Consider the following 27,784-nt stretch of genomic DNA (forward strand, 5'->3'; position numbering starts at 1 on the left):
GAAAGTAAGAGGCTGAATCATACACAGGTAGCTCAGAAAAATAGCGAGGGTGAAAAACAATTCTGGGCTTGTCATAGAGGTCGCGTGAAAGAAAACAGGGATTTTTTCAAATTTTCTTTACCAGTTAAACCAGTATCTCTGGATAGAACACGCTCAAGTACTTGATCAGGTAGAGTCTTTGGTCGAAATCTCTTTCGTGTCCTCTTGAATATAATCTTTCTTTCCCCCTATTCGTTTACTTGACTTCAATTGAATTTCCAGACCTTTTGTTTGCTTCTCTTATCACTGGAAAAAGGTGGATCCTGGTGTTATTTTTATTTAATCTTTGCTTTTAATTGTAGTTTTACCCTTGTGGTCCCTGATGGCTTCGCACAGTGATATTCTGGTGGTGTTCTTTGGGGCAACAGCTGGTGCAAATGGGGGTAAACTGGGTTCGGATGAGAGGGAAATAATTCTCTTGGTGTGGCAAATTGTGGATCTACATGAGAAAAAGGTACGGACTTTCTCACCCGTTGTAAAGGTTTCTTCTTGACTTTTTAGTGTTTTTGTGTCCTAAGTAGTGGATTCATGTTTTAACTTGACAGCTGACATATTAATCAACAAAGGTATGTGTTCTGTAATTATTTGTGGGTCACAGTTTTAAAAGTGCGCATGGGCCTCAACTAATCCAACCGATAGGCTCATGGGTGTGTAGCCTACACCTGTCAGATTTAACTTGAGTGAAATGCTTTAAATATATGTTGAAAGAAAGCATACCTTTTTGGTTATATGTCAACGCCTTGACATTGGCAACTGTGCGTTGACAATTAACTGCTTTGTTTGACAATTAACTGCTTGTTTGATGGTCTGAGTTCATAAAATTGGCCTGTCATGTTTAGTGCTGACTTGGGAAATTATTTGCGTTTTCACCAAACTGTACTCTGTAGTTTATAACTAAAATGGGTGGCACATGCCATGGTGAAACAACGATTCCGTTCACAGGTTGGGAAACTTCAGAGACGTCTTGTGAAGCCCGACTCTTTGGAGTTGACAGACCAGAGTAAAGAGGAGACTGGGCTGTCTGTGGAGGAACTCTACAAGGCTGAACCTCTGGACAAAGTTCTGCAACAGGTGAGACTGATTAGGCTACTGGTGAAGATTCCTGTTCAGGCCCTAAAACATTTTAGGACTCAAATCTGGAGTGTTGTCCTTTGCTTTCCTGCATTCTCCGACTTAAATATTTTAAACCTGACTCCAAAGAAAAGCTTAAGATGTTGAACAAAGCATTTAATCTCTAATATGATAATGGTTGAACTTTAACTGGCAAAAACAACCATGCATGATAAGAATGACAGCATTCAAATGGTCTGTGTCACCAACCACCTGGAGGGAGATAACAGGATGAAGCTTGATGAAGCTTTAAGTAAATGTCAAGGTGTGCCGATTTTTCTCAACAAATGGAAACCCCTGAAAGGTATCTGACCTTTACAAATTATTCCACTTGGTTTGGCTGTTGTTTGGCCTATTAAACTCTGACAGGTTGTGAGTAGTTCAATCCAAAATGGTATCCTATTCCCTATAGTGCACTACTTTTGACCAGAGCCCTATGAGAATAGGGTGTCTTTTGGGACCGGCTCAGTGTAGTTGCTGGTTTGAGTAGGCTTGCTTGGCTAAAGCAGTGACTGCCGTGGGGTTGAGGTAGGGACGGGGAGGCAAGCATGTCTAGTCTTGTCCCAGACTGATGCGAGCTGCTGACATCTGGAAGACTGAATGTTTACCTGAGAATGCAAAGAAATACCCCTGCTGGGTAGAGGACGGAGAGAGAAAGTGGGGGAATGACAGAGACCCCTGCCCATAGCCCAGTACCGGTTTTCTCAGGCCAGGTAGTTGTGCGATAAGGCAGTCTGTTCCTGTTTATGATGACCAGGATGTAAAAGTGTTTTCAGGTTCCACCTCCCCTGGTATGTTTTGACAAAAGAAGGGCTTATGTTGCCAAACGTGTTTCTCAACCGCTCTGTCTGCCTGCAGTGTTGAGAGTATTTGTATGCACTCTGTAGGTAGGTAGTTACACCGAATCCCATCCCTGCCCCCAGCAGTATTTCAATCATTGAAAACCCCATATTACCAGGCTCTCCTTGTGATTTAGGGTTACGATTAGAGATGCTGTCTGACTCAATGCTGTGGTCCTCTCCCATGCAACAAGCAGGTTTGTTGAAGTGACCAGTTATTCCTCAACAACATTTTGCAATAGCCCCTGAGTTTGACAGTGCTCTTGCTGTTGACACACTATAGATTTAGAGTAGATCCGTACTGCAAGATGCTCTCACTGCTGATTGCTGAAGTAATCTCTAGTTTGAGTTTCTATACCTGCAAGCCGTCCCAATTCATTTGTTTTGTGGGTCTGTGGACCCTTTAAAGATTAACCAGAAAAATCCATTTTTTACTGGCTTACCTCTGTCTGCTAGGTCACTTTCTCTTGCCATTGGTCAGGTTTAGTTTATTTATTTGTCTCTATTGATTTAAGTCAGGCAGTCAGTGGAGGAATGGAGACATTCAGCTAATGTGAGTCATACGAGAGACTGCCTTTGGGGTTGTAGGTAGGAATAGCTAACTAACCTAGCAGAGACCATATCTCAGTGGACCTGTCAATGTCATAAGGCCAGAGTAGCCAAGCCAAGGATGCAGATTTGAAGAAATCTTTCACCAAAGAAAACAGTCTGAGAAAAATGGCGATAGAGATTAGAGCTGGGCTGCACCCTTTCCATTGGGGGAGGGGGGGGGACAACTTTAAATAACTACTGTTCCTTGTGGGCTTGTAGCCTGCCTTCGATTCAGCATATCAACAAGTTTCTCTCCCTAAGATTGAGTTTATAAAAATAAAGTCAGAATCCTGTTGTAGTTTCTCTAACTGTTCTCAGATCAATGGGTTTGTCTGGAAGACATTTGGGATTTTGACTCATTGAACCCCAGTCAGTCTTAGGCCCTCGCTTATTAGGGCCAGTATTGAGTGTGAAGAGCCTCAGATCAGTGCAGTGATAGTACACAGGCTCTGACATGCTCTGTTCCAGGGACCCCGGAGCAAAGCGTGTTCAGCTCTCTGTGCTGCTAAGTCTCTCTCATAGGTGGGGCAGCGTCACCCTGTTCCAGGTTGTGAAGGCACAGGGGCAGGTGCACAGCAGAAGCAGATAATGAAAGATAGTGCCAGCAGCAATAAAACACTCCCTCGGTCTTCTCCCTTCCTGCTCTCCAACAGCATTGTACCTTGTAGAGAACAAGCCAGAGGATCCTATACAGAGCCAGCATTGTAAACATCTAATCTCCACAGTCCAGGCAAAAAATGACTAAAGTTTGGGACAGTGGTGTGACTGTAACAGGCCTAGCCATGAGTACTGCCTGGTACTCTCTACTCCCTTATCGTGAGCCTCATCACCACCCCTGCTCTACTCCTCTCCATGGGTCCAGTCTCAACACCATGCAAACACACCAGCAATAGCTTATACTACAGAGCAAACACAGATGGGGCCAGGTTCAAGGGTAAACTCCTACCTCATACTCACCCATGGCACAGTGCAACAGAGAACCTTCCATTGGGGGAAAATGAAACCAATGGTAATCAATGAATGGTTTGGCTGGCCAGGTCAGGTATATTACAGTGACCGTCTATGCACGTTCTCATTTGTTGCATGTTGACATTTCCTATTATGACAGCCTTGCTGCTAGTGTTGGCATATTTATCAATACCTGTTTCCTTTGTTAGGTCTGTCCTGTTGGACATGTTTGCTCTAATAGCATGTTGGTTTGGCAGAGAGGATAGAGTAAAGGGTGTGTCGCTTAGTTCCTTAACCATTTGTTTCTATTCCTAATCCTGCTGCTGGTTGTGCAAGGTGAGGCTGCATTGATGTGAAAACAGCCGTGAGCTAACAAACACCACACCTCACCCGCCATGCATTAGGTTGAACACAACTACCTTCACATCCTGGTCTGTTCCTGCTTGTACGTGTGTGTGGAGAGGGTTCTTGGTAACTAAACAAATGTGATAGATATTTGCATGTCAGTGTCTGAGGTGACAGAAGAATGTTTAATATCCGATGGCTTCTGAGAATGATGCTCTACCCCCCGAAACAGAGGAATAATTTTGAATTCCACAGCGCCTCAACCTGTTTGTGCTGTTTTGTTCCTCTCTTTGTCACATACTCAACTGTGTCAGTCTAGACTTTCCTTGACTAATATCCGTCCTATTATCTATTGGACTACTTAAATGACTGGCATCTATACCATAGATGTTACCAGATACATTACCGTATCTGTTGATACCCCTATGACATACAGTGTATCATCTGTCATGGCTCCCAGATGATTAGTCATTGACCTCTGGATCCTTGGCAGCCAGTCTTTTCAGAGAAAGCCAGTCAGTTGTCTTAGGGGCCTATCTGACCGGTCCACCTTAGCTAATGAGCTTCCTGTGTGTATCTGTGCTTCCCTAACCCAGATGTTATCACACTATGGTGAAATGTAGCGTACCAGGCCCTGAAGTGGCATGGGATCCCACAGCTCCACGTGGCAAGACAGACCTGCCCAACAACCCAGCATCTTGGTCTCGGTCACCACGAGGACTCAAACATCTCATCCCTTTTAGGGTGTGATAGGTTCAGGATAGCTGTAGGCAATAGATGCAATGAAGGGTTCAACAAAACTCTATTTTTTTGTAGTCTCAATACAATGCATATGATGGTATAGGGGGCCTAGTGTTGTTTTGTCCAGTGTGATGGTGTTTGTGGGTAACGGCAAGTGAGTTGAAATAAGAGCCCCTCATTAACATAATTATTTCCTTCAAGTTGAACTCCCAGGTGGCGCAGCAGTCTAAGGCACTGCATCTCAGTGCAAGAGGTGTCACTACTAGAGGTCGCCCGAATATTATTTTTCAACGCCGATACTGATTTATTTATTTATAATAATGACAATTACAACAATACTGAATTAACACTTATTTTAACTTAATATAATACACCAATAAAAATCTGTGAAATACTGAACCATAAAGTATTTTATCTAACGGGTGGCATCCATAAGTCTAAATATTCCTGTTACATTGCACAACCTTTAATGTTATGTCATAATTGCGTAAAATTCTGGCAAATTAGTTTGCAATGAGCAAGGCTGCCCAGGCTGTTGCATATACCCTGACTCTGCATGCAATGAACGCAAGAGAAATTACACAATTTCACCTGGTTAATATTGCCTGCTAACCTGGATTTATTTTAGCTAAATATGCAGGTTTAAAAATATATACTTCTGTGTATTGATTTAAAAAAAGGCATTGGTGTTTATGGTTAGGTACAGTCGTCCAACGATTGTGCTTTTTTCGCAAATGCGCTTTTGTTAAATCATCCCCCAGCGTTGCATCGATTATATGCAACGAAGGACACGCTAGATAAACGAGTAATGTTATAACTTAGATTATGAATGATTGTTTTTTATAAGATAAGTTTAATGCTAGCTAGCAACTTACCTTGGCTTCTACTGCATTCGCGTAACAGGCAGGCTCCTCGTGGAGTGCAATAAGAGGCAGGTGGTTAGAGCGTTGGACTAGTTAACTGTTAGGTTGCAAGATTGGATCCCCCGAGCTGACAAGGTGAAAATCTGTCGTTCTGCCCCTGAACAAGGCAGTTAACCCACCGCTCCTAGACCTTTATTGAAAATAAGGTGTTCTTAACTGACTTGCCTAGTTAAATAAAGGTATAAAAAATTGGAAAAATCGGCGCCCAAAAATACAGATTACCGATTGTTATGAAAACTTGAAATCGGCCCTAATTAATCGGCCATTCCGATTAATCGGTCGACCTCTAGTCACTACAGTCCCTGGTTCGAAACCAGGCTGCATCACATTCGGCCATGATTGGCAGTCCCATAGGGCGGCGCATAATTGACCCAGCGTCGTCCGGGTTTGGCCGCAGTAGGCCGCCATTGTAAAAAAATAATTTGTTCTTTTAACTGACTTGCCTAGAAATTAGCCTCACTGACTCACAATTAGTCACTAACGACCATTAGATCTTCTGGACAGATAACGTGATAAGTAGTAGCTAAACAAACCACTAATTGGTGAATAGTTTATTAGAAATGGAAAGAGTATTTGAGAAGTGTTGCCTATTTTGATGTTGGCTAAATTGAGCCATTTCTTACTTTCAGTATCAGTCCGTCAAGTGAAATCTAGTTTTCTTTCTAACAAAGGTATCTACATATATTTCAGGATGTTGTGTATCAGAATTCATAAAAATAGTTTTGAGAACACAACTTGTCCAAAAAGTGGTTTCTTGGCACAACTTAAATTGAGCCACCTACACATTTTTGTACTGAATGAAGTATTACCACTACCTTTTTCAAAACCATGCCCATCTTTATTTCCAAAACCCAATTCAACACAATCGAAATAGCTTTTTTTGTATTTTAACACGAACTTAACACCTAACAAACACTTGAGCCCATAGACTGGAGCTCTCTGTTAAGGGTGTCAGTTATTTATTTTACTGTTGCGTCGTCAGTGTACATAGACACACATGCTTTATTAAAGGTCACTGGAATATCATTAGTGAAAGGCCATTATTGTTAAGGTACACCACACTCAACCAAGTTTGTTATAGAGGCTTCTGTGCTGAGTTTAGGACCTCATATTGAAACTTAGAGACCCCAACTTATGTATAGAACAATCTTAAAATGACCTACTGTGGTTTAGACACAAGCATAATGAAACCTCTTAACACAATACATTAATTTGACTTGGTGAAAATGTATATCTTTTGGACCTAACTTGCTTACCACTTTTTCCATGTGGTTTCTTCCTTCACAGACTCAATAAAATTATGACCTCTTCCTCAATATTTGATCAGATGATACATTTTATGTGTGGTTTCTGAGAAACAAGGGTGGCTCAACTTACCCCACTCTCCCCCAATAGACAGGATACCAAAACTATATCCTCAAAGAAGGAAGCTAGCCTAGCTAGAAATACAATTGGCAGCACTAACTGGCAAATTGGAGAGGTCAGTTTGTTGGTTGAGGTGATGGTGATGTGTTATGTCTGACTGTTAAAAGACACCAGTAATGTTTACACAACACTAGTAATGGGCCACATTAAATGCAATGATTATTACTGAACACAGACCTATTTCGGAGTCCCTGCTGTGGGGCATGGTAAGTGTTTTATAGGGCCTAGTGATTGGCAAACATTGTTTTATAGGAAGCGAAGCAGCGGCTGGTTTCTCTGGCTGGGGTTGGTTGTTTTCCCCTTTCCTGTCTGTTTGGTCTGGTTGTGACTGTTGGTCTAACTGCTAAGTGAAATCCTCCTTGTTCCAGGTGCTGATTAGCACCACAATCCCTGTTGTCTACTTCCTTGCTATGCAAACACCTGAAAAAACCTATTCACATTGGTCAATCTCAGGACGCCTCCCTACCTGTTCTTCCCCCAGAAAACACAAACCTACCTGTTCAGGGAACTTGTTCGTACCAGTTAGCCTAAAGACTTGGCCTATTTAAAGTGTTAACGGTTAGAAACACTGTGCTAATTCTTATGGGAGAGAACTCCCAGAGCACTATTATTCTAAAACAAACCAAGCATAAAAACCTTTGTAGTTAGCAGTTTGTTGCAGCAGAGCATAATTAATCAGTACTGTGTTACTCTGTGGTTGCTCAGAGGTGACATTGGCACTCCCATGTTTGTCTGCTGGGCACAAGTGGTTTACACTGGATCTCTAAAAGACCATAGGGAGCTACTTGGCTGATAACCAACAAAGTAAAGGCATACTTTAGTTTTGTGTGTGTGTGTGTGACTCATTGTATGTTCTCACAATAACTCTCCTCTTGTATCTTTCTTCATTCTCTCCCTACAGTTCCAGCAGTCCGTCTCAGCGGAGTTGAAGGCTCTGGGCAGAAGCTCCTACACACTGTGTGTCGACGGGCCCCTCATCATACGACAGGCCCTTCACCCTGAGGTCTCCAAGAAGGTATTGAGTGGCCCTTGATTTTCTAACCTACCATTTAGGGAAAATGTAGCAATTTTGATAGAAAATATAATTGCCCTTATTTACTGACCAAGTTAGGGGAATTTCCACCACATATAGAGTTGAAGTCGGAAGTTTACATACACTTAAGGTTGAAGTCATTAAAACTCGTTTTTCAACCACTCCACAACTATAGTTTTGGCAAGTCAGTTAAGACATCTACTTTGTGCATGACGCAAGTAATTTTTACAATTGTTTACAGACAAATAATTTCACTTATAATTCACTATCACAATTCCAGTGGGTCAGAAGTTTACATGTACTAAGTTGACTGTGACTTTAAACAACTTCGAAAATGTCAGAAAATCATGGCTTAAGAAGCTTGTGATAGGCTAATTGACATAATTTGAGTCAATTGGAGGTGTACCTGTGGATGTATTTCAAGGCCTACCTTCCAACTCAGTGCCTCTGTGCTTGACATCATGGGAAAATCAAAAGAAATCATCCAAGACGTCAGACAAATAAATTGTAGACCTTCAAGTCTGGTTCATCCTTGGGAGCAATTTCCAAACGCCTGAAGGTACCACATTCATTTGTACAAACAATAGTACGCAAGTATAAACACCATGGGACAATGCAGCCGTCAAACCGCTCAGGAAGGAGACGCGTTTTGTCTCCTAGATATGAATGTACTTTGGTGCGAAAAGTGCAAATCAATTCCAGAACAACAGCAAAGGACCTTGTGAAGATGCTGGAGGAAACGGGTACAAAAGTATCTATATCCATAGTTAAACGAGGCTGCTCAGCAAGGAAGAAGCCACTGCTCCAAAACCACCGTAAAAAAAAATTGGACTACTGTTTGCAACTGCACATGGGGACAAAGATCATTATTTTCGGAGAAATATCCTCTGGTCTGATGAAACAAAAATAGAACTGTTTGGCCATAATAACCATTTTATGTTTGGAGGAAAAAGGGGAAGCTTGCAAGCCAAAGAACACCATCCCAACTGTGAAACGTGGAGGTGCTTTGCTGCAGGTAGGACTGGTGCACTTCACAAAATAGATGGCATCAATGAGGGAGGAAAATTAGGTGGATAAATTGAAGCAACATCTCAAGACATCAGTCAGGAAGATAAAGCTTGGTCGCAAATGGGTCTTCCAAATGGACAATGACCCCAAGCATACTTCCAAAGTTGCGGCGAAAATGGCTTAAGGACAACTAAGTCAAGGTATTGGAGTGGCCATCACAAAGCCCTGACCGCAATCCTATAGAAAATTTGTGCGCAGAACTGAAAAAGCGTGTGCGAGCAAGGATGCCTACAAACCTGACTCAGTTACACCAGCTCTGTCAGCAGGAATGGGCCAAAATTCACAACTTATTGTGGGAAGCTTGTGGAAGGCTACTCAAAAACATTTGACCCAAGTTAAACAATTTAAAGGCAATGCTACCAAATACTAATTGAGTGTATGTAAACTTCTGAACCACTGGGAATGTGATGAAAGAAATAAAAGCTTAAATAAATTATTCTCTCTACAATTATTCTGACATTTCACATTCTTAAAATAAAGTCGTGATCCAAACTGACTTAAGATAGCACATTTTTACCAGGATTAAATGTCAGGAGTTGTGAAACTGAGTTTAAATGTATTTGGCTAAGGTGTATGTAAACTTCTGACTTCAACTGTTTCATACATACATGCATACACACACACACAGTACCGTTCAAACGTTTGGGGGCACTTAAATTTCCTTGTTTTTTTTAAAGAAATGCGCAATTTTTTTATTTTTTTTGTCTAATAAAATTAAATTGATCAGAAATGCAGTGTAGACATTTTTAATGTTGTAAATGACTATTGTAGCTGGAAATGGCTGAGGGAAAAAAAAAAAAAGGAATATCTACATAGGTGTACAGAGGCCCATTATCAGCAACAATCACTCCTGTGTTCCAATGGCATGTTGTGTTAGCTAATCCAAGTTTATTTTTAAAAGGCTAATTCGATTATTAGAAAACCCTTTTGCAATTATGTTAGCACAGCTGAAAACTGTTGTTCTGATTAAAGAAGCAATAAAACTGGCCTTCTTTATACTAGATGAGTATCTGGAGCATCAGCATTTGTGGGTTCGATGACGGGCTCAAATGGCCAGAAACAAAGAACTTTCTTCTGAAACTCATCAGTTTCTTGGCAATTTCTCACATGGAATAGCCTTCCTTTCTCAGAAAAATAATATACTGAAGATCTCGTACAATGCTGTGTACTACTCCCTTGACAGAATAGCACAAACTGGCTCTAACCAGAATAGAAAAAGTGGGAGGCCCCGGTGCACAACTGAGCAAGAGAACAAGTGCATTAGTGTCTAGTTTTAGAAACAGACATTTCCAGCTACAATAGTCATTTCTGATCAATTTGTTATTTTAATGGACAAAAAAATGTGCTTTAAAAAACACTGACATTTCTAAGTGACCCCAAACTTTTGAACGGTCGTGTGTGTGTGTGTGTGTGTGTGTGTGTGTGTGTGTGTGTGTGTGTGTGTGTGTGTGTGTGTGTGTGTGTATATATATATATATATATGGAAAAGGTATTATGTTAATCAGTCTCTTGGACTTTGTTCAGGTGAAGTAGGCACAATGCTATAATTCAGTTCAGATAATGAGTCTGGTATTTGTTTGTGTATGTTCTTTACATTTGACCTTTTAGCCACGTGTGTAAGTTGTAATTCCTGGGTCACAGTTAGCAGTATGTCTCCTGTGCTTGTGTTGAGCAGTAACGTCATCATCTGCACAGGAATGCTAGCTATCCACACAATCATCCGTAGATGGCGTCATGTCATCTGTTTTCCCCGCTTTATCTCATCACCTCTTTATGCCACCTATTCCTGTCTCCCTTCATTGCATCACTCCTATTATCCCTTCTTTTCATGAGGTCTGTCTACAGAGTACGCTACTATTCAGTGAATGTTGAGAATGGACTAATGACTGACCTACCTACCTGTTGTGTGTCTGTTTCAGAACCTGGTCCTGCCGGAGTGTTTCTACTCCTTTGTGGATGTGAGGAAAGAGTTTCACAAATGTTGTCCCAATGCTGGACAGGTCCAGGACCTAACACTGCCCTCTATGCTAGAATGTAAGTCGGAGTCAGATGAAATGTAATCTCATCTGTTCCTAGTACTTATATAAATGACTGATAAAACATCCTTACATGTGTGTAGATGTGTGCATCCCAGAACTTCCCCTGTCAGAGCAGGTGATGGGGCTGAAGGAGGTGAGGTGTATGGTCCAGCTCTCCCTGCACATCCTGGCTGAGCCATACAGTAAGTCTATACATCTCTCTCCTCTTTTGCTATCGCATTTCCCCCCACTCTCTGTCTGTGCCAGTCCCACCTGGCCACCCCACAGCCCTGTCAATCTCTCTACGTTAGGTGGCTAACAGGAATGCTGCTGAAGTTGCAGGCTGGCAGGCCAGACCTGTTGAGCATGAAACAACCTGGCAGCATGGAGCAACACTTAAAAACAACATTTGTTGTATTGTTCAGTCTGAATATAAGTGAAGTTGATTGGCTTCTGTTGGCGGATCCAATGTCAAGCCTAATGTGAAGTTATTTTTTATCAGTATGGTCCTTTTGATTGTAAATGTGGATAGAAGTTTGATCCATATTGTAAATTAGTGTTTGAATCTCTTGCAGACCACAAATTCTCATGCTTTGAAGCTGTGAAGTACAAGCTTGAATCGGGAGCATGGTATGTATATTCTCAGTGCATCGACTTCATGTAACCTCACTCAACCAGGTTGTGTGGCCACGTCTCTATACTAAACCTGTTGTTTAGTGTTTACTGCAGTTGAAGCCTAACCAACCGTCCCTCCCATGTTCAGAGCCAGGCTCGTAGCATTGATTACAGCAACAAGGGAAACCACAAGCGTGTCATTAAACCACTCCAACTTTGCCATTAAGTACTTAACTGGCTATCCAGTAGCACCACACAAATCTCACTACGGTGTCCGATACCCATTGCCCTGACAACCCCTGGCATGTGTGTTTCCGTGTTCGAGTACTGTGAAGTAGACTGTTAAACTGCATAAGTCCCAATTTTTACCATGTCTCTCTCTGACGAAGACAACTTACTGAAACACTTTGGTTTTTAACAATATAGAAGTACTATTCAAGTCCATTTACATTGTCTTCAAGAGTTTCTGAACATTACTTTCTCTGTCTCATGCAGCATTGAGTTTAGTGTGTAACTGTTAAACACCGTTCCCCATGTTGACTGTGCCCCCCTGGTTTGTCTCCTGCAGCAGTAAAACCGAGCCAGTGGACAGTGAGACAGTGATCAGAGCCAGGGGGTTGCCATGGCAATCCTCTGACCAGGACATCGCCCGCTTCTTCAAGGGCCTCAACATCGCCAAGTATGTTACCAAAACATGACTGTGTGTCATGTGCTTAAGCCACGGTTCCACTGAGAATTGGCGACTAATACCCACAGGATGTTGTACATGCAGCTTCGCCTCCATAAAGGGTCAAATTGTTCTGACCTTTCCTCCAACCTCTCCCTGTGTATTTCAGGGGTGGTGTGGCCCTCTGTCTGAACGCGCAGGGCAGGAGGAACGGTGAAGCCCTGGTTCGGTTCATCAACCAGGAGCACAGAGACCTGGCCCTGGAGAGACACAAACACCACATGGGCAGCAGATACATTGAGGTCAGCATCCGTATAACACAGCAGCCCCTACATCTAACACAGCAGCCCCTACATCTAACACAGCAGCCCCTACATCTAACACAGCAGCCCCTACATCTAACACAGCCATACTAATACTGTTGCTTCACTAATGGATCCAATACCGTTACAGCATCAGCTATGCAGCCAATACTGTTACAGAGGAGAAAAGTGTCATGCTTTCCAACTGTAGCACAATGCATGTTGCATTTGTCAGATGAAAGGCCATTTGGAGTTGCTAAAAGTCTCCTCTCATCCTCACAGGTATACAAAGCCACAGGAGAGGAATTCCTCAAGATCGCTGGAGGTCAGATTTCAGACTTTTTTTCCCTTTTTCCCCTTCCCTCTCTTCCCTTGACTAGAGGGACTTTCCCTGTTCCTCCGCCCTGTACCACTCCAGTTGCCTGGCTTATCTTGGGGGAATGAAAGGTGCTTTGTGGGCCTCACCCCTCAGAGGCTAGTTGGAGGAAGGTAACTTTACCCCTGGCCGACAGTGTCTCACCTCATCCTCCCGGCGGCCATTGAAAGGCCCAGCTCAGGGCCATACAAAGGGGGCGTGAATAGACAAAGAGCAGAGCTGATACAGGAGAGAGAACAGGGGGAGAGACTAGTGTCTGTCTGTGGACTCTAGCCAGTCGACTGGAGATCAATAATATCTGTCAAGACATTGGACTTTCAGCAGATACTGTTTGCCCTAGACTCTGACTCACTGCTCTTGTTTTAACGTCTACTCTTGTATTTTAAAGTGATGTAATGCATTTTAGCATTTTATTTATTAGTGGCAATAAGCAACAATAATTTGCATGTTAAAGGGACCAAGTAATTAGCTAAAGGTCTTACTTCTCACTTATAGCTAACTCTGTTTCCTCTCCCTCTGTGTGACTGTAGGCACATCCAACGAGGTGGCCCAGTTCCTGTCCAAGGAGAACCAGGTGATCATCAGGATGAGGGGTCTTCCCTTCACCGCCTCTCCCCAGGACGTGTTGACCTTCCTGGGGGCTGACAGCCCCGTGACGGACGCCAGCGACGGCCTACTCTTCGTAAAGTACCCTGACGGGCGGCCCACAGGCGACGCCTTCGTCCTGTTCTCCTGTGAAGAGTACGCTCTGAACGCCCTGAAGAAACACAAGCAGATCCTGGGCAAGAGATACATTGAGCTGTTCAGAAGCACTGCAGCAGAGGCCCAACAGGTAAAACACATCACAGTCACTGTTTATAGGTGTAGTAGAATGTAGAGTTGTTCAGAAGCACTGCAGCAGAGGTCCAACAGGTAAAACACATCACAGTCACTGTTTATAGGTGTAGTAGACAGTCACTATGAGGTAGAGCTGTTCACACAGGTTCAGTGTAGTAGAATGTAGAGCTGTTCAGAAGTACTGCAGGTGAGGTCCAACAGGTATGGCATCTAGGGACTCAATGGGGTTTCTTTACTACTTAACCTACTATCAGAGATGCATCAAGCTATTCCCTTGTACTGCAGCCAAGGTGCAACAGTTACATTATAGTAGACAGTCACTGTGAGGTAGAGATGCATAGAGCGTTTTAAAGACAGTTGAGGTCCAACAGGTACAGTGTTCTAGGCACTGCCTGTCATTTGAGATCATTTCTTTAGAAAGGAGGACTACTGGCGATGAACCTCTTTCTCCATATTTAACCAGTTCTCTAATTTGTTGTGCAATGACTATTGTGTTTACATGACTAAAGTTGAAGGACTATACGTGACACAGCATAGAATGCGGTCCCCATGAGTCAGTTTGCTGGAGGATGGTACTTGTGTCGTGACACAGGAGTTGTTTGTTTGACTATTATATCAGAGCCTCTTGTAAATGAATGTCAACATGACTCAACACCACAGGAACAGCAATATAATGAAGTCGGTGCCGACTTTGTCGTCTAACCTTTTGACCTCTGCCCTCTGTTAGGTCCTGAACCGTTACATGTCCACCCCTCTGATCTCCACGCTGCCCTCCTCTTCCATGGTCCCCATGCCGGTCTTGGCCACGCCCCCCTACCTGGCGACTGGCAGCACGCGGGACTGTGTCCGTTTGCGAGGTCTACCCTACACCGCTGCTATAGAGGATATACTGGAGTTCATGGGAGAACACACTGTTGATATTAAACCACATGGAGTTCATATGGTGCTCAACCAACAGGTACTGGTTGGTACACACACACACCATGGTACTTTCACTCGTCTTATATGAAATACTTAGTGTAGATGATGGGTACAAGCCGAGGATTCGGAAGCAGCTCTACACTATTGAGATGTGACAAGTTCCCACCCTAACCCTTCCATCAGAGCATCATTCTCATCTCTAACCTCCCTCTCCTCTCCAGGGTCGTCCCTCAGGTGACGCCTTCATTCAGATGAGGTCAGCTGACAGGGCGTTCATGGTGGCCCAGAAGTGCCACAAGAAGATGATGAAGGACCGCTATGTGGAGGTGTTCCAGTGTTCTACTGAGGAGATGAGCTTCGTCCTGATGGGAGGAACGCTGAACCGCAGCGGCCTGTCCCCTCCACCCTGCAAACTACCCTGTAAGTCCATAATACACCTAGCTGAATCACTGCATGTCCCATTGATGTTTCAGAACATATCACGTAAACAGGAGAATATGTAGCAAGGACAACAGGACAAGTAGCTTTCAGAAATGCTTGTTTATTATTAAAACGGACATGTTTCAGTCAATGTTATGCCTTTTTTTGATGGTTTGTTCAGGGAACATACACTGCTCAAAAAAATAAAGGGAACACTTAAACAACACAATGTAACTCCAAGTCAATCACACTTCTGTGAAATCAAACTGTCCACTTAGGACGCAACAATGATTGACAATAAATTTCACATGCTGTTGTGCAAATGGAATAGATAGGTGGAAATTATAGGCAATTAGCAAGACGGTTCTGCAGGTGATAACCACAGACCACTTCTCAGTTCCTATGCTTCCTGGCTGATGTTTTGGTCACTTTTGAATGCTGGCGGTGCTTTCACTCTAGTGGTAGCATGAGACGGAGTCTACAACCCACACAAGTGGCTCAGGTAGTGCAGCTCATCCAGGATGGCACATCAATGGGAGCTGTGGCAAGAAGGTTTGCTGTGTCTGTCCGAGTAGTGTCCAGAGCATGGAGGCGCTACCAGGAGACAGGCCAGTACATCAGGAGATGTGGAGGAGGCCGTAGGAGGGCAACAACCCAGCAGCAGGACCACTACCACCGCTTTTGTGCAAGGAGGAGCAGGAGGAGCACTGCCAGAGCCCTGCAAAATGACCTCCAGCAGGCCACAAATGTGCATGTGTCTGTTCAAACGGTCAGAAACAGACTCCATGAGGGTGGTATGAGGGCCCGACGTCCACAGGTGGGGGTTGTGCTTACAGCCCAACGCCGTGCAGGACGTTTGGCATTTGCCAGAGAACACCAAGATTGGCAAATTCGACACTGGCGCCCCGTACTCTTCACAGATGAAAGCAGGTTCATACTGAGCACATGTGACAGACGTAACAGTCTGGAGACGCCGTGGAGAATGTTGGTGGTGGGTCAGTCATGGTGTGGGGTGGCATTTGGGGGGCTGCACAGCCCTCCATGTGCTCGCCAGAGGTAGCCTGACTGCCATTAGGTACCGAGATAAGATCCTCAGACCCCTTGTGAGACCATATGCTGGTGCGGTTGGCCCTGGGTTCCTCCTAATGCACGACAATGCTAGACCTCATGTGGCTGGAGTGTGTCAGCAGTTCCTGCAAGAGGAAGGCATTGATGCTATGGACTGGCCCGCCCGTTCCCCAGACCTGAATCCAATTGAGCACATCTGGGACATCATGTCTCGCTCCATCCACCAACGCCACCACGTTGCACCACAGACTGTCCAGGAGTTGGCGGATGCTTTAGTCCAGGTTTGGGAGGAGATCCCTCAGGAGACCATCAGGAGCATGCCCAGGCGTTGTAGGGAGGTCATACAGGCACGTGGAGGCCACACACACTACTGAGCCTCATTTTGACTTGTTTTAAGGACATTACATCAAAGTTGGATCAGCCTGGGCAACATTTGTTTTCCATTGATAATTTTTGTGTAATTTTGTTGTCAGAACATTCAACTATGTAAAGAAAAAAGTATTTAATACAAATATTTCATTCATTCAGATCTAGGATGTGTTATTTTAGTGTTCCCTTTATTGTTTTGATCAGTGTATTACACAGGCAGGGTTGGCTGTAGTAATTATGCCCTCCCATATTAGTTGTAACACACCCATTAAAACTCTGAAGGGTTTGTTTGCATACACATGGTTAAAGTGGGTGTGTCTATCTATCCCAGTGTACTTTGTTCTATTAGTGCCCTGTTGCTATAGAGATTAGATTCCTGCTTATCATGTCACTAGAAGGCAGTGCACACTCTTGGTGTGGCTATTGGCTGTTGTGAATTCTGGTGGCCACACTTTGAGAGCAGTTGCTCAAATGGCTGTTTGTTTGCTGTCAACTTTGTTTCCATTTATTCAACCTCATGTTTGACAACTGTAATCTCACTGGCTTGACCTGGAGTTATGGCAGTCACTCACTCGGGTTGCCAGGTTGGTGACATGGTGTACCTGGGAACGCTCAGCCCAACAAGGTCACTCGGCGCCTTCAGCCCAACAAGGTCACTTGAGTTGCCAGATTGGTTTGGGGAGTGTACCTGCAAACCCACCCTCAGCCCACAAGGTCACTTGAGTTGCCAGATTGGTTTGGGGAGTGTACCTGCAAATCCGCCCTCAACCCACAAGGTCATCTGACTGTGTTTTGTGTCAATGTGGCAACAGACCCATACAGCCTGTTTGTGTGTAAATACACGACCTCCCTCCATCCCTCACTGTGTTTATGTTGTAGGGTTAGGGTAACATCAAGGACAGAACTGGAGCAACTGAGTAGAATACTACCTTGAGGCTTTTATGTGACTAACAGTCTTATCAATCATATGTAAAACTAGAGTTTTTCCTAGGGACCATGCTTTTGCATTGCTTGGGCTTTGGGGTTTTAGGCTGGGTTTCTGTGTAAGCACCCGGTGACAACTGCTAATGTAAAAAGGGCTTTATAAATACATTTGATTGATGTTGTATGCCGCTGGGAGCTGTGTGATGGTTCAGCGTGATGTTTTGATGTGCAGGCTTAGGCATGATGGTGTAGTAATATTGAGGTTATGATAAGGATCCAATGTTCCTGTGTGGTTGTATCTGAGGTTCTGAACTTCGCTCTCTGTCCTCTCCCCAGGTCTGGCTCCTCCGGCCTATGCTGCGTTCCCTTCTCCTGCCATGCTCTCTGAGGCTGCTCTGTACCAGCCCCCCCTACTGGCCACCCCCAGAACACCCCAGCCCCCACACAGCCCCCACCCCACCCCCACCCTAGCCTACTACCCACCACAGCACCACCCTGCACAGCTCTACATGAACATGAACATGAACTACACTGCGTACTACCCCAGGTTAGTGTGAACTACACTGCGTACTACCCCAGGTTAGTGTGAACTACACTGCGTACTACCCCAGGTTAGTGTGAACTACACTGCGTACTACCCCAGGTTAGTGTGAACTACACTGTGCACTAACCCAGGTTAGTGTGAACTACACTGCGCACTAACCCAGGTTAGTGTGAACTACACTGCGCACTACCCCAGGTTAGTGTGAACTACACTGCGCACTACCCCAGGTTAGTGTGAACTACACTGCGCACTACCCCAGGTTAGTGTGAACTACCCCAGGTTAGTGTACAAACCACACAACCATTTCCTTCTCGGGTTTTGTCAATATGAACTGTACATCCTCTTTTGTCATGTGTGTTTCATGTATGTATGCAGTTCAAAGTGCCATGTTTGGTATTGATTTTGACACTGGAACACCTTCTGAATAATGTACACTTGCTTCCAAAGAAAGAAAAATAAATGTTTCTCTCTCGCTCTAGCCCCCCAGTCTCTCCCTCCACGATGAGCTACTTTGCGTCTCCTCCAGGGTCAGTAGCGTTAGCGGCCCAGCAGCCCCATGCCCAAGGCCACGTTGCCTCTCCCATGATGCCCCAGCACGGCGCTCTAGTTAGGATGCAGGGTCTGCCCTACAACGCCGGGGTCAAAGACATCCTCAGCTTCTTCCAGGGATACCAGGTCAGAACCTCCAATATGACCCCCAATACTAACCTTTCTTTTTCCTCCATAGTCCCCCCTCCCTCTACCCCAGTCTCCTTAGTTCCAGTCTCCCCAGCCCCCGCTCCTCAAACTCCATTGCAGTTTAATGTGTCTTGGTTGATTTCTTCGCCACTCTTTTTTTGTGTATTGTCCCTTTTCATATACAAAAATCCCACAATTTTACCATGCCAGCTTTTTTGTAGGGGTAAAAAAACATGGCAAATTAAAAGCCACCTAAGACCTAGTCATGATTCCTGCATGTTAAGATGCTGTAACCAAAGTACAGGTATTGGGTCTGTGTGATTGGTTCTCTGCTTTTTATTCAGGTAAATTCATAAACACTTCCATTGTTTTAACACCTCCCTAATTTGAAATGCAAACAGCCCCCATGGTTTAACAACATCCCTGCCAGTTACTCACTGACATGTATAAAAGGAGTATACCTGCAAATGAGTTGGAAATAAGGGGCTGTTTGAATGGGGCTCATATAAACATTGCCTTGTGGTATGTTACCTGTAAAAATACATCTTCTGTCTGGTTTAGGAGCTGTCGGTTAGAGTCCTGCATCTGGTCAGCTCCCTGCGGTTGACCTGCAAAAACAATCAGCTAGCGGGTGCAATGAAAAAGTTATTTCAACCCATGGGTCGGCTCGCGGTTCAGAACAATTATTTTGCTGGTCGGAAGCATTTTAAATCAAGATAATATATTTTTTTACAAACCCTGGAGGTTATTGTGTTGCGAATTCCATTCTGTGAGCGGTGAGGCAGACATGTAGGCTACCAGCCATGCACGCAGTGGATCAGGGAACTGTCCATTGTGTGGTGCTGAAACTTGTGTTTTATCCCCCCACGTGAATACGTTGCCAAGTGTACTTTCCCTGACTAGCCTAGCTCACGTGAAAAAGGCTAACGTAGGTCTAACCGGAGAAATAAAAAGGTTCTGAAATACACCATAGTGGAACCAGGTGTGCATGAGTCATAGTGGAACCAGGACAACAACCCGGTAGATGGAGTGGCTATGCAGACAGCAGAACTTGCAAGCAGGTATTTGTTTAAGGTGGGCCAATTCAGTTTAATATCAGTTAATTCAGGCTTTCGTTCATTTGGACCATACGCAGGCCATATGAAGTTTAAACCGGGGCGCTGGTTAAAGTTTGAGTAGGCTATAGCCTATAAATGTATTATTGCAGCCTATATTCGATTCTTGGAATTGTTTAAGTTTCAATTCAATTATTTGATTATCTAAACAATATTGAATGTAAAGGTTTTGTCAGCTGTAGGCAATTCTATGCAGGTGGATCAGGTTGAGGAGAAAAATCTTTCGTCAGATGGGGCTCTGAATTGGTTTTGGGCGGGTGCTGCTCCAGAACTGACCCGTGTAGGACTCTACTGTCGGTACATTGTATGGCTTGTGTTACATAAAATGTTATTGGTCGCGTACACAATTTGCACATGTTATCACGGGTGCAGTGAAATGCTTATGTTTCTAGCTCCAACAGTGCAGTAATATAAAACAATACACACAAATTAAGAAATACCTGGACAAACTGTCCAAACCCTTCTTATTCATTAATAGCATATTTGTATAATTCCCCCACCTCATGACAAAACCATCTTTGTTTAACTACAAACCTAAAGGCAAACCCATCATTCAGAATTGAACAGTCAGTGCGCTCATATATATTAGCAACCAGAATGCTTTACTGCAACACAAACAATGGTTCAGCACTGCAGCATATTCAATAAGGGACGTGTGCACTTGTGCTCTCCCCTTTTCTTGCTTCTCCCTCATTGGCTGACTGGCTGAGTAGGCGGAGTGAGTCTACAGAGGAGGTATGAACTGAACTCTCACAGTACTGTGACTGACTGGGCTGGTTGGGCAGGTGTATTAGGTGTTCTAGCCTGAGGATACAGGGATGGGACTGAGGTGTTTTTGTTAAAGGTTTGGGTCTCTTTGTGCTCTTAAAGGTTTGTTTAGAAAAGTTTTTAATGTCGTGTGTGTGTGTGTTTTCCTCGGGGCTAACTCTAAGCTCCCAGCATGTGAGAACACCTGACCAGTTACTGTAGGGCTTTACAGTCCTACACACTGTGTGTGTATATGCTAAAGAGAGAGTGTTGCTGAGTTCAGTCCTGACTCTTGACTAAACCACTGTAAACTCATCCTGACCGGTTATCCCCTGGTTTCTGCTATCTGGATCAATTAGAAACTTGTTGTGCTGTCTGACTGCGCACTCAGTTTGGGTGAGGAACTGTTCTGAGTGGTGGATTGGTGTCTTACACTACAAGTGTAATGTATGCATGTACAGTTGAAGTCAGAAGTTTACATACACTTAGGTTGGAGTCATTAACTTGTTTTCAACCACTCCACACATTTCTTGTTAACAAACTATAGTTTTGGCAAGTCGGTTAGGAGGTCTACTTTGTGCATGACACAAGTCATTTTTCCAACCATAGTTTACAGACCGATTAATTCACTGTATCACAATTCCAATGGGTTAGAAGTTTACATACACTAAGTTGACTGTGCCTTTAAACAGCTTGGAAAATTCCAGAAAATGTCATGGCTTTAGAAGCTTCTGATAGGTACACCTCTAGTTGACGTCATTTAGCCTGTGGATGTATTTCAAGGCCTACTTTCAAACGCAGTGCCTCTGCTTGACATCATGGGAAAATCAAAAGAAATCAGCCAAGACCTCAGAATTTTTTTTGTGGACCACTATTCTGGGTCATCCGTAGGAACAATTTCCAAACGCCTGAAGGTACCACATTCATCTGTACAAACAATAGCAAGTATAAACACCATGGGACCACGCAGCCGTCATACCGCTTAGGAAGGAGACGCGTTCTGTCTCCTACAGATGAACGTACTTTGGTGCGAAAAGTGCAAATCAATCCCAGAACAACAGCAAAGGACCTTGTGAAGATGCTGGAGGGAACAGGTACAAAAGTATCTATATCCATAGTAAAACGAGTCCTATATCGACATAACCTGAAAGACCGCTCAGCAAGGAGGAATCCACTGCTCTAAAACTGCCATAAAAAAGCCAGACTACGGTTTGCAACTGCACATGGGGACAAAGATTGTGTTTTTTGGAGAAATGTCCTCTGGTCTGATGAAACAAAAAATAGAACTGTTTGGCCATAATAACCATTGTTATGTTTGGAGGAAAAAGGGGGAAGCTTGCAAGCCAAAGAACACCATCCCAACCGTGAAGCACAAGGGTGGCAGTGTCATGTTGTGGGGGTGCTTTGCTGCAGGAGGGACTGGTGCACTTCATAAAATAGATGGCATCATGAAGTAAAATTATGTGGATATATTGAAGCAACATCTCAAGACATAAGTCAGGAAATTAAAGCTTGGTTGCAAATGGGTCTTCCAAATGGACAATGACCCCAAGCATACTTCCAAAGTTGTGGCAAAATGGCTTAAGGACAACAGAGTCAAGGTATTGGAGTGGCAATCGCAAAGCCCTGACCTCAAGAACATTTGTGGGCAGAACTGTGTGTGCGAGCAAGGAGGCCTACAAACCTGACTGTTACACCAGCTCTGTCAGGAGGAATGGGCCACAATTCACCCAACGTATTGTGGGAAGCTTGTGGAAGGCTACCTGAAATGTTTGGCCCAAGTTAAACAATTTAAAGACAATGCTACCAAATACTAATTGAGTGCATGTAAACTTCTGACCCACTGGGAATGTAATGAAAGAAATAAAAGCTGAATTAAATGATTCTCTCCTATTATTCTGACATTTCACATTCTTCAAATAAAGTGGTGATCCTAACTGACCTAAGACTGGAAATGTTTACTAGGATTAAATGTCAGGAATTGTGAAACTGAGTTTTTTTAAATGTATTTGGCAAAGGTGTATGTACACTTCCGACTTAAACTGTATGTATAGTGGGGCAAAAAAGTATTTAGTCAGCCACCAATTGTGCAAGTTCTCCCACTTGAAAAGATGAGAGGCCTGTAATTTTCATCATAGGTACACTTCAACTATGACAGACAAAATGAGAAAAAAAAATCCAGAAAATCACATTAGGATTTTTAATGAATTTATTATTATGGTGGAAAATAAGTATTTGGTCACCTACAAACAAGCAAGATTTCTGGCTCTTACAGACCTGTAACTTCTTCTTTAAGAGGCTCCTCTGTCCTCCACTCGTTACCTGTATTAATGGCACCTGTTTGAACTTGCTATCAGTATAAAATACACCTGTCCACAACCTCAAACAGTCACATTCAAACTCTACTATGGCCAAGACCAAAGAGCTGTCAAAGGACATCAGAAACAAAATTGTAGACCTGCACCAGGCTGGGAAGACTGAATCTGCAATAGGTAAGCAGCTTGGTTTGAAGAAATCAACTGTGGGAGCAATTATTAGGAAATGGAAGACATACAAAACCACTGAAAATCTCCCTCGATCTGGGGCTCCACGCAAGATCTCACCCCGTGGGGTCAAAATGATCACAAGACGGTGAGCAAAAATCCCAGAACCACACGGGGAGACCTAGTGAATGACTTGCAGAGAGCTGGGACCAAAGTAACAAAGCCTACCATCAGTAACACACTACGCCGCCAGGGACTCAAATCCTGCAGTGCCAGACGTGTCCCCCTGCTTAAGCCAGTACATGTCCAGGCCCGTCTGAAGTTTGCTAGAGAGCATTTGGATGATCCAGAAGAAGATTGGGAGAATGTCATATGGTCAGATGAAACCAAAATAGAACTTTTTGATAAAAACTCAACTCGTCGTGTTTGGAGGACAAAGGATGCTGAGTTGCATCCAAAGAACACCATACCTACTGTGAAGCATGGGGGTGGAAACATCATGCTTTGGGGCTGTTTTTCTGCAAAGGGACCAGGACGACTGATCCGTGTAAAGGAAAGAATGAATTGGGCCATGTATCATGACATTTTGAGTGAATATCTCCTTCCATCAGCAAGGGCATTGAAGATGAAACGTGGCTGGGTCTTTCAGCATGACAATGATCCCAAACACACCGCCCGGGCAACGAAGGAGTGGCTTCGTAAGAAGCATTTCAAGGTCCTGGAGTGGCCTAGCCAGTCTCCAGATCTCAACCCCATAGAAAATCTTTGGAGGGAATTGAAAGTCCGTGTTGCCCAGCAACAGCCCCAAAACATCACTGCTCTAGAGGAGATTTGCATGGAGGAATGGGCCAAAATACCAGCAACAGTGTGTGACAACCTTGTGAAGACTTACAGAAAACGTTTGACCTCTGTCATTGCCAACAAAGGGTTTTATAACAAAGTATTGAGAAACTTTGTTATTGACCAAATACTTATTTTCCACCATAATTTGCAAATCAATTCATAAAAAATCCTACAATGTGATTTTCTGGATTTTTTTTTCTCATTTTGTCTGTCATAGTTGAAGTGTACCTATGATGATAAATTACAGGCCTCATCTTTTTAAGTGGGAGAACTTGCACAATTGGTGGCTGACTAAATACTTTTTTGCCCCACTGTATGTTCCAAAGACAGTTTTTAGGTGCGTTGTTGGGGACTTGTGGTGTATCTACATTTAAGTGTGATTGTATTTATGTGCTGTGTGTGTATATAATGCTCTACCAAGTCCCCCTGTCTGACTGTGAACCTCATTACACTGTAGTACTCTCCTGAAGACTACAGCAGCATGGTTCAGATGAGTCGAGGACAGACCAGGAGTCTGATCCAGCCCAAAGAGTGGCTCTGTCTGTAGGGAGACTTGGGTAAGTTACCAGCCTACCCTGTACCTCACATGGCCCCCGTCTGCCCGTCTGCCTGCCTGCCTGCCTGCCTGCCTGCCTGCCGGTCCACCTGCTTAACGTCAAATCAAGAGTGTGCTCCAGAGTGACTATTTCTGTTTCTCCTCGCTCGCTCGCTCGCTCTCTCCTTTCCTCTCCTCATCCATCTAGCCCTTGACCTGAGTGTGCTAACCTACTCCCACAGACTGATCAGGGGATTGCTTTTGGACTGTAGCTCTTCTAAAGGGAAGCATGCATTAGAAGGAATTGCATTGACCTGTGGTTTCTCGTCTGACTCATCCAACTCTACTGGGTTGATCAGTGCAGGATCTCCTCTCCAACTCTACTGGGTTGATCAGTGCAGGATCTCCTCTCCAACTCTACTGGGTTGATCAGTGCAGGATCTCCTCTCCAACTCTACTGGGTTGATCAGTGCAGGATCTCCTCTCTTCTTTGCCAGATTGTGGCCCCCTGGTGTTGGGATGGTGCTAATGACTGAGCGGTGTGGCTTCTATCCCCTCTGTCTCTCTCTCTCTCTCTCTCTCCATGACTCTCTTCATCTCTCCTCCATCTCCTGTGGTTTGTTGCCTCCAGCTCCAGCCGGACGCTGTCCTCCTGTTGTACAACTTCAGCGGCCAGCGTAGCGGCGAGGCCCTGATCACCTTCCCCAGCGAGGAGTCAGCCAGGCGGGCCGTGGCCGAGCGCGCCAACCACCCCCTGTCTGGTCTCCCCGTCCGTCTGCTGGTGTGCTGCGACTGACCTCGACCAGCTGACCGCTACCATGGAGGGAGGAGTCGAGGACCACAACCGCTGATTCCTTCTCCCTTGTCACTTCCTCTCCCTCCACTACTGATACAAACACACACGCACACACCTCCCCACAAACAATCTGCTGACTCTCCTCCCTCTTAGCCTCTTTCTCAAGCTCCCTCTCAACATTCATACACAGACCGACAGACACCTCTTCCCACAGAACTTGGTTGTACACATATTTGATTTACATCCTCCTTCCTGTGTGTCTGGTACTGCATAGAAGGGAAATCAGACGCTCGTTCCACTACTCCCTTTTCTAAAACTAGAAAAGACAAGGCCACTATGTACAGTAGTGAGAGCCACAGTAACATGCTGGATGCTGAGCTTAATGACAGCTACTTGTGTAACAGTGTTTGTTTCTGCTGTGAAAGCATTTGTATGGCATGCAATTCTATTTAGAATAATATGTCCAAGCACTCTCTTTGTTACAATCCGAGTAGGCTAAGGCTCAATTAGCCAAAGTCTCATTTAGTTCTGTAGTATACTAGCATGACAAATATTGATTCTTTGTTTAATCCAAAAAACTCTTCCTAAAATGTAGATTTTATTTAAATGTGAAAAGAGTTGGCTGTTCGTCTGCATGATCTTCAAGCAATATCCTTTTAAAGGGAGTAGATCTCTGTGCCATCTGTTTTCTTCCAGACTATATTTGATAGAAAACCGTGTCCTTCTGCAGCATGCTTTCCATTCTCCCTTGTCTTTGGACTGTCAAACTGTGTAAAAAAATGTATATTAAGAAAACGCTGAATGAGTGGTTCCTGTGACTGGGCTGCTGAGAACATTAGTCTGGTTTCTCATCTTTGCTATGCCTATATTACCCAGAGTGCAATAGCAGCCCCCTCTGTGGCTTGGCTGACCTCTGGTGGCTGATGAAAAAAAAAATGTTTCTTTTAAGCAAGTTTGAGACTTGACTTGTATGAATTTAACTACTGTATGTGTATATAACTGTTTGAATAAATACATAACTTTATTGCCCCAGTGTTTTAAATTGCCTTAATTTGTTCTGAACTGTGTCAATTAAATTCTATCGAAGATATACAGTAGTCTGTGACATGGTGGATGTTGTGCTTATTGACAACTAGTAACTTTATTTTTGCTGTGAAAAGCATTTTTGAATGTATGGCATAATGCACCAATGAAATGTATTTTTACACTGGATTGAATTGGACAACTAGATGTCTCGAATCGTTAATGGCACATACAAATTCATAAATAAGGTATTCTAGTAATCCCTATTAGTAGGCTGATCTAGTCAATTCCACATGTATATTCCAGTGTAGGTCTGGATGACTCCAATGAAATGAGGCCCTGCATAAAGTGATTTGTCTATCAGTGATAAGGTGATCTCTTCAGGACCATCACCATCATTCCTCCCACACAACCAATTTATTAACACTGAACAAAAATGTAAACATGTGAAGTGTTGGTCCCATGTATCATGAGCTGAAATGAAAGCTCAGACATTTTCCATATGCACAAAAAGCTTATTTCTCAAATTTTGTGCACATAGTTTTTTACATGTCGCAGATCAAGAAGCTGATTTAAAGAGCATGATCATTACACAGGTGCACCTTGTACTGGGGACAAAAGGCGACTCTAAAATGTCCACAACACAATGGCATTGATGTCAAGTTTTGAGGGAGCGTGCAATTGACATGCTGACTGCAGGAACGTTAATTTCTCTACCATAATCCACCAACGTCATTTTAGAGATTTTGGCAGTATGCCCAATCGGCCTCACAACCGCAGATCATGTGTAAACAAGCCAGCCCAGGACCTCCACCCCCAGGTTCTTCACCTACGGAATCATCTTAGACCGGACAGCTGATAAACTGGATTTGCCCAACTGAAGAATTTCTGCATAAACTCATCTGCGTGCTCGTCGTCCTCACCAGGGTCTTGCAGTTCGGCGTCATAACCAACTTTAGTGGGCAAATGCTCACCATTGAGGGCCACTGGCATGCTGGAGAAGTGTGCTCTTCACAGATGAATCCCGGTTTCAATTGTACCGGACAGATGGTATGTGGTACGCTGATGTCAATATTGTGAACAGTGTCCCATGGATGGCGGTGGGGTTATGGTATGGGCATAAGCTACGGACAACGAACACCATTGCATTTTATTGATGGCAATTTGAATGCAGAGATACACTTTGATGAGATCCTGAGGCTCATTGTCGTGCCATTCATCCACCCCATTACCTCATGTTTCAGCATGATAATGCATGGACCCATGTTGCAAGGATCTGTACACAATTCCTGGAAGCTGAAAATGTCCCAGTTCTGGATGACATATCTGTTTTCCCAGTCATGGGAAATTTTATTTCAATTTACTTGTTTGCTTATATGAACTGTAACTCAGTAAAATCTTAGAAATTGTTCCATGTTGCGTTTATATATTTGTTCAGTAT

The 27,784-nt window shown here is 43.9% G+C and overlaps 1 protein-coding gene across 1 annotated transcript; it reads left to right on the top strand.

Annotated features, from left to right (window-relative positions):
• Positions 1-26,349, top strand: LOC139384814 (epithelial splicing regulatory protein 2-like). The gene is made up of 17 exons (XM_071129708.1): positions 1-169; positions 342-493; positions 982-1,110; positions 7,863-7,976; positions 10,982-11,096; positions 11,182-11,283; positions 11,656-11,710; positions 12,264-12,374; positions 12,532-12,664; positions 12,947-12,989; positions 13,571-13,872; positions 14,605-14,835; positions 15,020-15,218; positions 17,916-18,126; positions 18,603-18,798; positions 24,447-24,546; positions 25,156-26,349. The coding sequence occupies exons 2-16, from the start codon at positions 362-364 to the stop codon at positions 24,534-24,536; spliced, it is 2,163 nt and encodes a 720-aa protein (XP_070985809.1). The 5' UTR covers positions 1-169; positions 342-361; the 3' UTR covers positions 24,537-24,546; positions 25,156-26,349.
• The last annotated feature ends 1,435 nt before the right edge of the window (positions 26,350-27,784 follow it).

This window comes from Oncorhynchus clarkii, chromosome 26, assembly GCF_045791955.1.
Source record: "Oncorhynchus clarkii lewisi isolate Uvic-CL-2024 chromosome 26, UVic_Ocla_1.0, whole genome shotgun sequence".
NCBI classification, from domain to species: Eukaryota; Metazoa; Chordata; class Actinopteri; order Salmoniformes; family Salmonidae; genus Oncorhynchus; species Oncorhynchus clarkii.